This window comes from Aplysia californica, unplaced genomic scaffold (genome assembly GCF_000002075.1).
Source record: "Aplysia californica isolate F4 #8 unplaced genomic scaffold, AplCal3.0 scaffold00219, whole genome shotgun sequence".
Classification (NCBI taxonomy): Eukaryota; Metazoa; Mollusca; class Gastropoda; order Aplysiida; family Aplysiidae; genus Aplysia; species Aplysia californica.
In genome coordinates this window covers 694272-711878 of record NW_004797489.1, presented here as the reverse complement: position 1 = coordinate 711878, position 17607 = coordinate 694272, and the positions used below count along the sequence as shown (strand labels likewise).

The 17607-nt window shown below is 39.5% G+C and overlaps 1 protein-coding gene across 1 annotated transcript in view; it reads right to left on the bottom strand.

Annotated features, from left to right (window-relative positions):
* The window catches only part of LOC101850807 (F-box protein At1g78280), a 19315-nt gene extending 1770 nt beyond the window's left edge, over positions 1 to 17545 (bottom strand). The window contains exons 1-7 of the mRNA XM_005099599.3: positions 16510 to 17545; positions 10729 to 10837; positions 7736 to 7879; positions 6210 to 6371; positions 3693 to 3778; positions 1181 to 1301; positions 380 to 529 (exon numbers count right to left, since the gene is read on the bottom strand). Coding sequence (XP_005099656.1) covers positions 380 to 529; positions 1181 to 1301; positions 3693 to 3778; positions 6210 to 6371; positions 7736 to 7879; positions 10729 to 10837; positions 16510 to 16817 — 1080 coding nt within the window. The 5' untranslated portion in view covers positions 16818 to 17545. The remainder of the gene's footprint in view (positions 1 to 379; positions 530 to 1180; positions 1302 to 3692; positions 3779 to 6209; positions 6372 to 7735; positions 7880 to 10728; positions 10838 to 16509) is intronic.
* Between the last annotated feature and the right edge of the window lie 62 nt (positions 17546 to 17607).

Here is a 17607-nt window from a genome sequence, read left to right as displayed (position 1 = left end):
GGTGGGGGTCACCTGTTTTCAGAGGTAAAATTAGTGAGAAAATGGCCGCCAAAGATTAGTTATTTCCTTAGCTTAATAGTCCATTGTAACAGAATTTTTAATTTTTTTTCCTTTAATCAACGTTTTTCAGAAAAATCCACAAAGACATTAATTCTTTAATGGGCATGAAAGGTGTCGAGCCAAAAAACAAAAATTTGATAAAAGTTCACAAACCTGTGGGAAAATGCAAGTTTCTTCACTTTGATTGTTTTGACGAGAGCCTGTTTCCACCATGCTGCCTCACATTTAGAATGTCTGCCCAATCAAAAAGCTAAAGAATAACAGCCTTTGAATAGCAACAACAACAACACCAACAACTACAATATATGTTTGTGCTCACCAAGTCGTACGAAGACATCTGGGCAACATCTTGGGGCAGTTGTTGTCTCCTCACACTACCACCTTTCAGGATTTCCTCCAGCACGGATAGATAGTTGTTCTCATTCATCAGTTGACCTGAGACAGCCAGAGTGGGCACCACATTGTATGCCTGCACAGTTGAAAAGGAGAAACGGGGAGAGGAGTGAAGATGACACTTTTGAGACACATCAAGTAATGGATAAAATTAAGATATTTAAGATAAAACGAAGTCAGACAAAATCTTAGGATGACATTCACGCTGCATGCAGAAAATTTCACTTGATAAACAACAAGAAATTATGGACATAGAGGAAATGTTGTTCATTTTCATAACAGAGGCAGATCTAGTTGAAATAATATGGGCACTATGCTAACTCAGTTGATATCATGCTGGACTGTGGTGCGGATGGCCCTAGTTCCAAACCCCGCAGGAACGTTTTTGAAATTGGATTGTGTGACGAGTTTTTCAAGGTTCTCCACCCAATTGCCTCAGTCCCGTCAGAGATGGACGTTAAACTCTGAGGTCCTGACTCTTAAAAAAAACAACCTTACAATAATGAAATTGGTCTTAAACTTTTACAAATTCTAACTTCAAGTTCTACATGAGAACATTAAGTTAAAAAGTAACATCCTTACATTTCTGTTTTATAGAACAGATTGGACAGCAAGTCTGTAAAAGTTTTACACATGAGAAATGAGCTCGCTTCTTCTGTAAACAACGTCAAAAACACTTAACCACAAAACCATAATGCTGGTGCAGTTTCTCTAGCTATGTGTTTACCTGGTGGAACCACCCTGTGGGAATAAAAAGCATCTCTCCAGGTCCTTGCTCCACTTCCAAAATGTTGACTTTCTGCAACAACTTCTTCTCATCTTCTGATGGGTTGAAGGCATCAATATGGCTGGAGGGAAAGGAAATAATAGCAATCTCCAGCGCAGAGAGAAACAAAAGGACTGAGACAGATAGGTAAGTAGAAATGGATCAAGTGAAATAGTAGAGCCGTCTCAACTAGCAGAAGTTTGTGAGAAGATATATAGCAATTTTTCCTTTCATTATAAACACTGGGTTTTCTTTGTTGTTTTTTTTCTCTCCAAAAATGTCTATGCCACAAATAATATCTAAATATAATGGTAACAATGTCAGTCATAAACATCATGGCTTTTCAGTAAATTTCTAATAAAACAATAAGCAATGCTCCTTAATAAATGCCTAGCGCCTATTCATAAGATTACAATGGTAAATAAAAGCTACAAAGAAAAAGAAAAAAAGAAAAATAGGAAACCTACATGTATCTTCTTTCATAATCTTGGGAGACAAAAAATAGATAATTTAATCACTAGATGAGTTTGAACCACAAACAGCCAAATGCAGAGAACTACACAAGTTATGACACAACTGTAGTGCAAAAGGAAATCTCAGAACACATTTATAACAACAGTAGGAGTTTTACTTGGGTAAAAAAAGAGTAGAAAAAGAGTACAACACTTAATAAAACATTGCAGGAACATGTTTGTTCTAAAATCTAAAATCCATCTTTAAAATCTACCTCTAAAATCCCACAGGGGATGACTTCAATACACAAAATCCTGGCACACAAAACACTGGGCACCAGAGAAAATGAACAATTACACCAGTGTGACTTCTGTAACGTTCCCACGCTTTCAGCTTGTAAACCCAGGATTGAACAACACATCTTTTTCTGTCATTGTGCAACTGCTTTTTTCTTTTCATTCCTCTCTTAAGTAGAAAGTTTGAACTGTTCTTAAAATAGTCATATGGCTATAAAAATTACAACTTGGTGGAGAAAATTTACATCAATTCCAAAGTGACAAGTTGAAAAAGGCATGAAAGGAAACATTCTTGAAAACGGGTAAGGCAACTACCAGTAACATTTTTTCCGGAAGTCATTTATTAGACTTGACAATAAACAACCCTCCCGACCATTCAAAGTAAAATCTACTATCCATATATCAAACATAATATCAAAAGGACACACAGATTCTTGATCAAGGAACTGGGGACAATTATATTTCATGCAAATTGAATATTATTGTGTATGTATATATATATATATAAGTACAAGGAATGCAATAACAACCGATCTGACGAAATTTTGGTAAAAAAAACAACAACAAAAACAACTGGTGCAGTAGAGAGGACGTACAGACAAAATGAAGGGTGCCTACTAGTGCTAACATATGAATATAGCCATTGGCAGAAAATAAGCCTAGTGTTGTAACAGAGAAGAAGAAAGAAAAAAGAAAGAAAAGGGCTCTAACTTGCGCAGTCTACAGGTGGTGAACACTTACACTCACAGAGCCAAAGATATGGGCAAAATGACTTTTGGCTGTGTTTTAGACGTGGGGGAAAGGTTTCCATTTAAGCTTGCTTTGGGATGGAGAAGAAAAGGTACAGTAAAATTTATTTGAGAAAAAGAGAGAAAAACAACAGTGGGTGAGAAAAGAAGTAGTATCTCCCAGGGATTCCCTCCGATTCTCCACAGAGCGAGAAACAAACAGTACTTTTGTCAATGTTTTGGAGACTAGAGAGAGAAAGGCATGACTTTTTCCGTCTTTTTGTGCACAAATCAACAAAAAAGAATATCAGAACTTTATTGAAAGCAAGGCTAATTAGAGAACTTTGCTTTTATGTCTTTCTTCTTTTTAGGGGGATCAAAAGGGGTTGGGGTGGGGCAAGAAAAGCAGGACACAGTGCTACACACTACATAAAGTTACAATTTAAAAAATGCTCTCCAATTGATACATTTTGGAAACCTATTTTGATTCGGTTAAGAGGAAGATGGGGAAAAGGAAGCGAGGGGGTGGTTGCTGAGGCATTACAACATAAAAACACTTACAGATAACATCAGGGCTCAAATAAGTGAAACAGACATACGCAACACATAATGTCTGACCAGCATCAGACCAACTTTGGCAATGTTGGAGTGCATTTTGTACCACCATACACAGATCAGAAACAAGAATTTGTTTACTTGCGAGTGCCGTACAACTCTTACTACAAAAAGAAAAAAGAACGTATTTACTATATAATATGCATGTTGTTGCATGCCTTTTTAAGTAAAAAAACCCAAAAAAAGCTGTATGAATAATGAACTTACACACTTTTTATAAATAAGTGCCCCAAAACAGCGCATCTTCAAAAATTGTTGGATGACTAGAATGCGTTTTATCAATAAGTTAATGTATTTCAAACAACAATTATTATATTTCAGACGGCACAGAGTAACAACACAACAGCAATAAACTTCTATGGTATGCGATGCCAGGGATACCTATTGTACTTTTGACAATCCAGGGGGAAGCCACAGACCTGGTCTGGGCTGATGGACAGAAACTTGTCCTGTCCAGGTGGAATAAGCTTCACAGAGAAAGGGACAGCATAGGACCATTAAAGTTTCAGTACATCAACAATTCTTTGACTCAAAACACCAGTGTGCCGGCTGGACTATTACAAAGATAACTTCAATGAACTTTTCCATTACATAAATTTTGAAGTCTGACAGGTTATACAGTGAAACTCGGATTTAACGAGCTCGGATTCAACGAGCACTCGGTTTCAACGAGATGAGATAGATTCCCCGTTTTTTTTCTTCTTTAAAATCAATCAAGATTACCCGGATTCAACGAGCACTTAATCAGCGAGCTCGGATTCAACGAGGTCACTTCCAGGGTGAACAGCCCCCGCAGACGTGGCTTCGCCCATTTTTCTCCCAGAACGAACTTTATCTATTTCCAGAAACCAGCCATTCCAGCTGCATCGTGAACCATTATTCACTTAGCCGATTGCATACGACCAATCAGCGGCCTTTTTTCATACCATGTTACCAACACATGCGTTGTTGGTGCACGCACGTGTCTACTCTGGCGTGTGTCGGGGTCGGATGGGCGGCCTGCACATGTGTGGCTATGTGTGCGAGTCGGGGAGGGGCGGCACTAGCGGTCCAGGCGTTGAACATCGCAGATACAAACGCGTCACAGTCTTTTTTTCTCCATCGGCAACTGATCATTATTACAATGATAAGCAAGTCTTGACGTAGATCTATGTACTGACCTGTGCGCTGGTCTATGGAATCAAAAGTTGGCGTATGCTAGGCTCTACTCAGCAACACAACTTTTTGGTGAACAATCGAGATGACACAGGCGTGTGCATTTGAACGAATCTGTCTTTTTTTTTACACAGCTCATAATATGCAAGCATTTCAGGCACTACTTGTGACTTCTCTTTATACATTAGGGCCTACTTGCTCAGTGCCTACACAAAACCTTGTGTTTGCTAAAACGAACACTCGGATTAAACGAGATTTTAGCTCAGGCCCGGCGACCTCGTTGAATACGAGTTCCACTGTATATAATTGATGAAACAAAAGTTGATTTTAGATCAGATTAATCAAGATAACTTGGTGACTTTTAACTGTTATGTGACAGCTAAAGTAAACTATTAGCATATGTTGAACATCAAGCACCAAGATATCATCCACCTGTATTATGTACATATTTAAAACTCAGCCAATTCTGGCAATGGTGCGGATATAAGGAATGCCCAGGAGAGGATTTAATAACTGCATTACTATAGTTTTGAACAGGAAACTGATGAAAGATACAAAATTTGAGATAATGAACAAGTAGGAATCACATAAATCATTTATTCTAAGGGGACCATAAAGTGGACCTGAAACCACTCCATCATGGTTTACAAAAATAGGGCACAGTAAATGTTGAAGAAAAAAATGCATGTTACTAAGAGGTTAAGCTGCTTGCCAATAACTTGGCCTGATGATCAGCAAGAAAAAAATGCATAGTTCCTATCCGGGAGAAGTTTTATTAACAATCAGAAATCTCTGATAGAAATGAAAAATTAGAAGATGTGGACCACTTTACATACTCAGACTTGGATATCTATCAACATCATGCTAACATTTGACAAATTGTTAACATCAGAATTGGCAAAGCTTCCATGACCATGAACAAGCTATCAAAAAGCCTTAATATCAAAACCAAGACAAAGTAATAAAATGGGCATTCTCAGCACAACGATTTACAAAAGCAAGGCCTGGACTCTGGACTCACATCAGGGGAAAAAACTCATGTGCTTCTTTGTATCTAAAACAAGTACATAATGAAATTTGTAGACCTACAAAATCAAACGATTTCTGCATCATTGATTTCGCTACATGCATGCTACAGACTGTATTAAAAGACATCCTCTATGGAGAAATAGAAATTGACAGAAGAAAAAAAAATCAATAAAGATACAAAGAAGCCTGCAAGACATGACCTGAACAGTAGCCAGCATTACATCCTGGAAACTGATGGCACAACATTGCAGCCAATGGAAAAGGGAGGCCAAGACCAGTCTCAAGATGAAGGAGAAGGAAGCAGTAGTGGTATATGTGCAACACCTGAAGGAACATTGGATGATGCACCAGACAACAAACATTCCCTTGCACTCACTCCACCTGCCATTTCCTGTCCTGCATCGGTCTAATTAGCAATATATACAACCACCATAGGAAAGGAAAGAAACACAGACCAGTTGATACCCCTATCATCTGTAATGATAAAGCAGTGCCAACTAAACAGGACAAATTTTATACAAGAAAGACAACTCAGCAAATCAAAGTAGAAATTTGAATCATTCTGTTTTAGAGAAGTCTGAGCATTCAGTCACCAGTAAACCATTGTTTTCATTATTCTTCTCATATCTTTCAGGAAGTTAATCAGTCCGTGTTCACATATGACGAATCACATAGAACCCCAGTCGCACCACAAAATTCTCTTACAAAGCCTACCTTCCATTTCTTGTGTCCAAAGATGACCGCATTGGTGCCTGTCCAGTTGTAGGGGTCAATGTGCAAGGTGGAGCGAGAGTATGCAGTGCCCCACAGCAACATACAATCCCAGGGTTGTACGGCCGGTGGGAACAAATCAAACAAGTTGCTTTCTGTGTACACCTGTTGGGTTAGAAGATAGAGAGCAGTCACATAGGATGAAAAAATTGGACAACTTGGACCACAGAAGAAGAAACAAAAATAAAAAAGTGAAACTGTCACTGTTTCTTTGACAATGGTGATCGTGACGGACTTTATCTTTTCTTTTATGCCTTTATTCTAATGAGGAAGGAGTGCCTACACATTTGTCTTCCTATTTAATTGTAAGTTGTTGATCTTTGATACTGTAGGTTAAATTTAGATCAGTAGAGCTTGCGATGTCACATGACCCTTGTTAAATTATTATACAAATGGTGGAAAGATGAACATTAACTGCTTGTGACTAATAATATCAAGCATTTTCTAATAGTTCTCTTTTAGCTTGAGTTTTTCATCTTACTAAAAAAATAGCTACTTTCAACAAAAAACACACTACAGAGATTAGAAAGACATGTGTTACACTCCTCAGATCTATGGCAGAGGGCGTAAAAATTACTTTTTCTTTTGCTGATACAGGGAGTGTCTTATGATAGAAACTTCAAACAGTCTGAGGCGTACGAAAAGAGTGAAAGAATGACCTTTAGTTTTGTACATTGCATGTTGGTCTTATCAAATTTAGGACAGCCTGGACATATGTAGTGTTCCTAACTTTTGTCTCCGAATATTTTTTCAGAATTAATTTTGTTCAGTCAAAACGGAGCACATATTGAGCTATAACTTCTTGCTAATTTAAACTACAGCAGTATTTCATACCTCTTTAGAACAGGAAATGTGCCAAAATATCAATCAAATTGTAATACATGACAATAGTACAGACTGAAGACAAATGGCGCAAAAAGTATGAAATTTACGATCCACCAACAAAGTAAGAATATAAATTACTAATGAATTGGGTTGTTTTTTTTAATGTGTAATTTATTCAACTTACATTCACTTTAATGTGCATGCCGCTTTTCATTGTAAAAAAAAATTATTATTCGCAAAGTTACAGCTGTTTTTGTGCAATCAGCTGAGCTTGGAAACTGTTACCACACAGCCAAACTGGAACAATTGAAAAATGAGTCTTTTTAATTAAGTTATCAACTAACCAATTGAACAGACCCCTCTAAGAATAAATCTGGCATAGATAGAATACTAGTCATATCTTCAACATACTGTGAGTTATTTTCGGTGTCTATGTGAAAGAAAACTATCCCATTTTTATCGTCCGGTGACACCAGCCACTTGGCAAAACTGAAAATAGCACTGGCCACGAGTTAAAACTTGTAAAAAGGCTCATGGCGTGATACCCAGGATACCGACTGAGTCAAAAAGTCATGTAGAAAAGCATTGAGTTATTAGTTAATGAAACTGAGATCAAACATAGTGCCTCTATCACTATCACATACCGATTTAAGAATTTGTCTCCTAAGCTCTGGTCGTTGAAGTAAAAAAAGTTCATCCTGTAGATACGTCCAAGAAGCTGGCGAGCTCTCTGTGATGTGCGACAGGTACGAGCGCAAGGGAAGGGCAAGAGTTTCAATCCTTTTACCCTGGGAAAAAGAGTTGGTTGGATGATAATGTGTCATCATATTTATTAAATCCGTTGAAACAGTACATCCCAGCTCACAGTTAAAGATCATCCGCTGACAAAAACAAATCATGATTACCATCAATAAAATTGAAATCAGTGGGTTAAAGGGCATTTTTTCATTTTACAGTCCCAAAAATCTGGAGGTCAAATCCTTCAATGCAATCAAAAGTCAACTCAAGTCATTTCTGTTTTGAAATCAAATGGATACATCCAGATTTTACATCAGGACACACTGCGCAGTTAACATGTTGTTGCTCAGAATCTAAGCTATTGAATTGCAGTTCTTGAGCGTTATTATTATTATTATGAGAGGTGAAGGAAATGAGCATAGTTGGAGGAACTCACATAACTAAAGGGTTTCAAACACACATTATACAGTCAAACCTGCCCTGACGGCCACCTCTATAAGACGGCCACCTGTACAAACGACCATTTTCCATTTCCCCCCTTGCGCTTTTTCTATATAATTTAACTGTGTAAAACGGGCACCTGTCCAACGCGACCGCGGCCACCATATTTTAACACACAAACCCTATCACACAGAGCAATAAAACCTGTCTTAGACGGCCACCTCAGTGACTCCATTACGTTTTGTCATAAATTTTGTGCATTGGCCCCTGGCATTGTGGGCGAGCTGTCATAATTCAATCACATGTCGTTGTTGTTAGGTAGTCCCTCCAACCGATCATGTTGCGTAGGCCCCTCCCACTGTTGACCAATAGCTACCAATTTTCAGCTGCTGGTGAGGTAAGCGTGTGATCCCTCAAAACCCATAAGCCCCGCCCAGAACTCATACACAAATCGTAAGTGAGATGAGTGGTCACTGTTTACCCAGTCTGTAACAAAGTAACAAAGGACGTCAAAATGAACTTGGGACAGAAGCGTCGCTCATTCTCGGAGTGGTGGCGACCCATGTGTTTGTTTTAACATGGTACTCGGTCTTCCTCGTCTGATACATTTCGTTTTATTGTCACCCTTGTGCAAAATCAGCAACAAAATAAAAATTACAAAACAAAATACAAACCACCACCACCAACAACAAAAACATCAACAACGCAGCTGCTTTCGATTGGGACCTCAGATGGGAATGGTTCATTTTCTTCATTTTGATCAGTCCTGCCTAAGACGGCCACCTGTCTTATACGGCCATTTTTCTCCTTGACAATGGGTGGCCGTCTTACACAGGTTTGACTGTAGTTTTATAGAACTATGGAACTATGATCCGCTCAGTTTTTCTCTTATTTGTTGCAAAGTTGTTCAGGCCGACTGTGTATGTTGTTCTTTTTCTTCTTCTGCTCTTCTTTCCCTCTATCATTTTACACAGAAGCAGTTTCTCTAGTCCTTTTGATCTATTTACGAGGCCAACGAATCTCAATAGTTTGTTTCTGATGGTTCTGCTTTCATAACCTGCCATTGTGGCATTTTTCCGTTTGTTTTTCATAAATTAAGTATTCTTAAATACCACATTTCAGAGGCCTCCAAGTCTTTTCTTTGTGTCTTTGTTTAGAGTCCAGCTTTCACATTCATACAAAAGGAATGACCATGCAAATGCTTTCAGGGTTCTTAGTCTTATTTTTGGGTTCATTTTTATGTGTTTCTCTCTGTCTGTTTAGAGTCAAGCTCTCGCCTTCATTCAAAAGGATTGACTCTATGCGTATGCTTTCAGGGTTCATATTATTGTGTTCACTGTTATTTTTCTATTTGAGAGGACAGGTTTCATCTTGCTGGAAGTTTCTTTATGTATAATACTCTCTGCTTCATTGATAGGGACTGGTGCAGGTATACACCCATCAACTTTTGTCAAATTTGGTCAGTAAATAAGAAAGCCTTTGGGATTTGAAATTTTAATTATTTATTTTCAAGATGGCGCCGTTTCCATAGTCAATCCTTGTAGCGATGCAAATATAAAAGAACAGTCAAACCTGTGTAAGACGGCCACCCATTGTCAAGGAGAAAAGTGGCCGTATAAGACAGGTGGTCGTCTAAGGCAGGAATTATCAAGATGAAGAAAATAAACCATTCCCATCTGAGGTCCCAATCGAAAGTAGCCGCATTGTTGTTGATTTTGTTGTTGTTGTTGGTGGTGGTGGTTTGTATTTTGTTTCTAAATTTTTGTTGCTGCTGATTTTGCACAAGGGTGACAATAAAACGAAATGTATCAGACGAGGAAGACCGAATGCCATATTAAAACAAACACATGGGTCGCCACCACTCGAAGAACGAGCGACGCTTCTGTCACAAGTTCATGTTGACGTCCTTTGTTACTTTGTTACAGACTGGGTAAACAGTGACCACTGAGAAAACCTAGGTTATGAGGGATCACACGCTTACCTCACCAGCAGTTGAAAATTGGTAGCGATTGGTCGACAGTGGGAGGGGCCAACGCAATATGATCGGTTGGAGGGACTACCTAACAACAACGACAGGTAATTGAACTATGACGGCTCGCCCACAACGCCCGGGGCCAATGCACAATTTATGACAAAACGTAATGGAGTCACTAAAGTGGCCGTCTAAGACAGGTGTTATTGCTTAGTGTGATAGGGGTTGTGTGTTAAAATATGGTGGCCGCGGCCGAGTTGGACAGGTGTCCGTTTTACACAGTTAAATTATATATATAGACAAAACGCAAGGGGGGAAATGGAAAGTGGCCGTTTGTACAGGTGGCCGTCAGGGCAGGTTTGACTGTATTCACCAAGAGATTTTTCTATGCCTAATATATGTGTATACATTTGATCTCGGGCAACAAACCTATGGACTTCAAGGGTGGCTGCTCCCATTTTATACATACACAACTGACAAACTTACAGTGGTAGCTTTCATGACAACTTGCTCTTCCCCATAATTTTGTAGAAAATACTGGGTTGTCCAGTTAGTGGCAGGCCATGAAGGTACAACATCTGTAATGATCACGGGCCTGGAGTAAAAGCAAAACAAAAGGTCAGATAAAATAAAGTCATGAATGATTGTCCCAAAACTAATATGAAAGCAGACAATTCAATATGAAACATGATATTAAATTAAAACATTTTGGAGACACTTGACTAAAAAGACATTTCATCTTTAAACATTGTTTGAAATAAGTATAATATTCACTCTGATGTCATGTGTACACCTACTCTTTTGGGAAAATACGGAAGTTTAAAATTGATTTAAAATGCTGTAGGCCTACACTGGTAAACGGCACTGATAAAGTGCAAATACCAAAAAAAAATCATGACATAAAAAAATGGCATGTGACATTATATATAGTTTTTTAATCCACTTTTATATCGACAGTAGATGTATCAACATTTTCAAATTACGAAATATTTCCTTCATATATATCTTCACTAACCTATTTCTCTTTTATTATGTCGACTTTTTTTCAGCCCACTTTGTTTTATCGACATGCTTCCTGGGTACCTTGCGAAGCCCATGAATATAAATGGGGGGAAAAGCCACGCTAACAGTCAACGCATTAGTTCTTCATTAAGTCCGCATACCCGCCAAATGTCATGATATTCGATACTTCTACTCGATTATAGTGAAGATGTTCGATACGAAAATATGAAATCAATATGGCTGAATGTTATTATCGTCTTGTGCTTGTCTGACTTAGATCAAATATCAAGAATACATAACATCATAACACCAAGTAGTCTGTAATTATATCGACACACCAGGCTTTAGTAGGTCATGTAGGGTCTACACATTGTAGTCTCCAACCCAACATAGTACAGTGCCTTGCTCACAGATGTGAGCGTTTCGCGAGCTGGGCATCACCTCCCTATCCCCACTCCCGATCGCTCACTCCCCATCCCATTCTCAGTGTCGGTCACTGGCAAGTCGTGCCTTGCCTTTCCATTTTCCCCTGCAAGCGGCCATAAACAGGCCTTACAAGGATGCCACAACAAAGTTTGCGTTGGTGTATAGTGCGCGCCTCGTGTTGCTTGGTCTTTGGTACCGTAACTCCAATCCCCCTCCCCTCCGCCTCTTGTTAGTTTCACTGTGTAGTTGAATAAGAATCAAGGGAAACAACCAGCTTTAAAAACTAGTGTTGTCTTTTTACTGCTGACCTCTCCTTATTTTTGCCTCTTTGGCTTTATATTTTCATTTATCGACATATTTATATATCGACATCAAATCTACTTCCCAAAGCATGTCGATGTAAGCGGATTATACTGTGTATATCTGAGCCAAATATATATCTGTCTGCCCCGCTCAATATCAGCCGTAAGACACACTGTGCTATTATCAGCTACGAGGCTCGAAAGGCAAAAAGGTGACTTTCCATGAAATTTTTGTTTTTTGGATATATTGAAAGTTTGATGTCTTCTGCTTCATTGGTGAATGAATAGTCTTCTACTTTTGTATGTTACCTTGTAGTACAGATGGATCCTGCTCGCCAAATCTGAGAGCGGCGATTCATGATTCAGTCGGCTTCAAAGAACTGCGAGTACGCGAGTGATCGTGGAACTGGGGCGGAACACTGACTGAAACGGAACAGTGTTATATCAATGCCACTTGGCGAGCACGACTCCCACTCTTGTTGTCCCCGCCATCCTCTCCACCCCCCGCCCCCCACCCTACGTTGCGCTGCTCTATCTACTGCAGGACCTCAATGAGCGACCCCCATAAATTCATCCCCCCACCCCATGATTCGCTAAAACAATGGCTCCATAAAATTCCTTCTATCTATTGGTTGGACCCCGTTCATTTTGTTTTAATAGGGGGGTTGGACTATACCATCTTTTGTAAAATAAGGGGAGCCATACTAAGAGTTTTGTTCCGTTCTTGCGCTCGCGACTCGACTCAGCCAGGGCCGCGTTGCCCGTAAGGCTGTTTAGGCTGTAGCCTAGGGCCCCGCGCCTCAGGGGGCCCCGCGCTTTCAAACACGACGTTTAAAAAAGTTTTTCAACAACAAAAAAATTGTCCTCTTGTTGAATTGTTGTTGTAGTTTGTATTGCTGTTGTAAACTGAATGTAATTAACTAAGCCGCTGTTCAAAACTTAGATGCTTTGGATTTCAAGACATCAAAGCGTGAATACAAAGATTATTCTCGGTATCTCCAAAGATCCATTTTTATAGACAGCTTGAAAACGGAGAAAACGTAAGAAGAGACTGGATATATTATTCAGAGTCGACGAGGAAAGTATTTGGTTAGTGTTGTAAATTATTCAGCTCCACCGGTGAGACTGCTTTCACTTCAGGATTCAACGACTGGAAAAACGTTATATAGAGCGATTGTCCTTGCCTGAAAACAGTGATACTCATCGCAAAACTGTAAATGACTTCTATGTGTTTGGAAAACAAAGTAGGGTGTTAGACAACTCTTTCGTCTCACAATTGAAAATAGAGGTTGAATACTGGCGTCAGGTTTTGGGAAGAGTGGTGTCTGTTGTGAAATTTTTGTGCGAAAGAGGACTCCCTCTACGTGGTTATGACCAACAATTTGGATCTGCACATAACGGTAACTTTCTTGGATTGTTAGAATTGATGGCTACGTTTGATCCATTTCTAGCAGATCATATTGCGCGGCATGGCAACAAAGGACGTGGGCACGCGTCATATTTATCATCTACTATTTTCGATGAGTTTGTAGAAGTGTTGACCGCCAAAGTAAGATCAGTCATCTTTGAAGAGGTCAAAGAGGCAAAGTACTACAGCATTAGTGTCGATTCCACCCCAGACATAACCCACACCAAACAACTGACATTCATTCTTCTTTACATCAGTAAAGCTGGTCTACCTGTAGAGAGATGTATAACCTTCATCCCAATAGAAGCACACGATGCAGAGTCTCTCACGTCAGAAATTTTGACAGCTTTGGACAAATTTGGAATGGAGCTTCGAAACTGCCGTGGTCAAAGCTACGATAATGCTAGTAACATGGCAGGACGCCTCAGTGATGTACAAGCCCGTATCAAAGAGATGACTCCCAAGGCTTCCTTTGTCCCCTGCTCGGCTCATTCTCTAAATCTGGTTAGTGTTTGATGATTGATTGATTGGGTAGATGTTTTACGGCACTATCGACAGGTTAGTGTTTGAGCAGCTGAATGTTGCATAGACGCAGCATCATTTTTCAGATTCGTACAGGCATTGTACAACTTCCTTTCAAGCTCCACACATCGTTGGGGCTTGTTTGTAAAACGTATCGATGACCCTACACCCAAATCATTGTCAGGAACTAGATGGTCTGCCCAACATGATGCAACAGTAGCATTAATATCCAACTACAAAAAGATTATATCATTACTGCTTGACATCTCTCGTGACATGAAAGAATCTCCCCAAACGCGTGATGAGGCGTCATCCTTGCACAACAAGATGGAAAATTTTGAATTTGCTGTGCTGTATGTGTTTGGGAACAAGGTCTGGCACGCTTTAACACTGCCAACAAAACACTTCAGAAACCATCACTCAACCTGGGAGTCGTACACATGTTGTACGATTCTCTAACTGCTTATTTAATAGGACTTCGGGACGATTTCGAGCGAATCGAACAATCAGCCACACCTTTCGTCGAAGAGCCTTCCCAATACAAACGCATATTGCAAAACGCAAGCGCTTCCACGACGAAACGAAAGATGTTGAAGCTGTTTTGTTGCACCAGGAGCAGTTTAGAATAAACACCTTCCTTGTCATTGTTGCCTGCCTTTTGTCTGAGCTTGAAAAGCGAGGAGACATAATACAAGACTCTGGCTCAAGATTTTGACAATCTCTTTAATCTTCACAAGAAGCCTGCCACAAGCATTTGAGACACGTCACAATTCTCGCATTCAGCAGCAATATGAGGACGACCTAGAGCAATCATTTCCTGACCAACTTGTGTCGTATTCAGGATATGTCAACTCAGCATTTCAGTCTGAGGATACACTTTCTCCTCCCCGGCTCCTTCAAGATCTGCGCGAAAGTGGTGCAACAACAGCTTTCCCAAATGTAGAGATCGCACTGAGGCTCTTTCTCACCATGCCTATCGCCAACGTAGAGGGTGAAAGATCCTTCTCCGTACTGAAACAAGTGAAAAGTAGACTGAGTCTAACGATGGGACAAGAGAAACTAAGCGGCTTAGCTCTCTTGACGATTGAATCTGAAACGACCAAATCTCTAGACTTTGAGGACATCATCGAGGCAAAAAGCCAGGAGAAAAATATAAGGTATGAGTTTTTATAATCTGTTGTGTATGTGTTTAGATGAAGTAATCCACCACGAAGCAAACAAGCACAGATAGGTTTCGGCTGCCTCATACTATGTAACAAAAATAGATCTATAAATGTGCTTGTCGTCGTCTTAATCCACATTATTGGTGGATACCGGTAGGCCTACATCTAATCACGTTTTACAGTATAGCTTCCCATCAGTACGGGTTACAATGTGGTAGTAGTAGTAAGCATCAACGTCATCGAGGGGCCCCGCGGCTCAAGGACAGCCTAGGGCCCCGCACTTAGTTAACGCGGCCCTGGACTCAGCAATAGGTTACAAAAACATAATACGGGGTGCCCACTACAGCTGGATCGGGCCGATCGCCTGATTCGATCGCTTGAAACTGAAAACAAACACGTTTGTTTTTGAGGTGATTGGGTCGGGCGATCAGCCCGATCACATCCATAGTGGGCACCCCTGTATAAGCTGCAAGGTGGTGACAGCGACAGGGGAGTGAATTGGGAATCGGAAGGCGATACTGTTCTGCGTTCCGCCCGCTGAGGTGAATCGTGAATCGTGTTTCTCAGGCAAGATTGGCGATTCAGTTCTCTTCTCGCGCTCGCGACCCAGCTTTATTGGCATTGCCAAGATAACTGCTAAATTCCAAGTCTTTATCTCAATTCTAAGACCCCCATGGCAACGGAAACATGTTGCTCAACTTCGGAGGCCATTTTCTCCTTTTCGTGTTTCCTCACCTCGCACAATTAAAAGTTCTGTATTTTCGTCTTCAAATATAGTCACATTTACTTCTTTACTTTTGTTTTAAATTGTAGGGAAAAGGTGAAGTTTTTGAAAATAAAGTTGAGTCAGTTTTGAAAATTCCTTCATACGACTGATGTAATTGATCGTCAGGGACACATTATAATATCAATAGCAATTGTTGGGTATAATCTGAATAAATATTTATAATTTCAAGTAATCTGACAAAGAAACCCACACAATGTTACACTATTTACTGAATAATACAAATACAAATACATATATATGGGTCTCAACTCAGAACTTTCAGCGTGATTGTGGCAGGAGACCATATTTTCTAAAGACATCCATTATTATTTTTTAATACATACTGTCTTACTCTAGAAAGCAATAAAAACCATCAATTTATCAAAGCAAAGTTTTATTCCATGCCAACTCAAGGGTTTGAAAGATAATTTCAAATATAAAAGGGTCATTTACCAAATTCTTGATAATTGATTAGGTACAGAAAGTGGTGCTTTTGCGGAGGAAATGGCGGTATCGGAAATCCGCTAAATAGCGGAACATTGAGACCCATGATAATAATACGAATACTGCACATGGCACACTGATACTCAATTATCAGTTTTAAAATAATATTTTTAGGGTATTTCATTACAAAAACTATATGTATTTAAAACTATTCTTTACACAAAATTGGCTCACCATTTTCCGTCATAAACATCCAGGAATTCTTTCTGAGACAAATTACTCCTTTTGTCCACCCCATTCAAGTTGTATGGGTAAGCATATTTCTTTGTATTTTGAGCTCTAATGGTCAAAATATCGTTAAAGTCCAATGTAAAAGAAGAATGTAATTTGGAATGCCGAGCATTAACAGCTGCCTTCACACATACAGAATCCTTCAAAAGCAACATTCCTGACTTAGGTTGTTTGAAATGCAAAACGGAAAACGATACAAGTCCAATCACAACTGATGATATTAAAACTATTTGCCAAGCAGAAAATGCCATTTTAACTTTATCAGCTTGTAGAGGCTTACATTAATTAAGCAGTAAGCAGAGAACTAATCCGATCAAGATCTACTCTTCGCTGCATAAAAAAGACACATTATAAGGCATGCAAGTGCAAGACATCGTCTTAGAACAAATGAAGTTCATTATAGCAGATGGGCTAGACGTGAATCACGAACACCAGCAGAGCTCAAATGTGACCAATATTTCTTGATCTCGGCTTTCGAATTCCTTTCCATTTCTCAATCGCAGAATTTAACATTCTGCCTAAAGCTTTGCTGCAGGGCAATATGTAGAAGTTCAAACAGCCCCGAGTCGACTTTGGATTAGAACCATAGTTTTCCTTTGTTTGGAATGGTGATGCTTCCATCTCCTAACAACAATACACTTTATCAAAGTAGGAGCCTAGGCCTATTATTTTGACTTTGAGACTTTCTTGTGAAGTGGATGACTTGGCTTCAACACGTCGTTTTTCACAAGGCGGGCACAAAGTCAAAGCAAAGGTTCCTGCATGTAGCCTAGGCTAGATTAGCCTAGATTCTAGATTATCTTCTCGATCTAGAGTGACAAACTACAAGTCTACAACAAAACTGAGTGATGTCGAAGGATGCAGAAATCAATAGATCTAGATCTAGACTCTTATTCAAAACAGTTTCCATTAGTCATAGGCAAACAACATTCTGTAAAAATATATCTCTCTGTCTCAATCGCTCTGCAATTCGACTGCTGGAAATGAGAAAGTATTCAGAGTAGGCGTTCTTGAAAATTGTCAGAATAGCTGTACACAAGA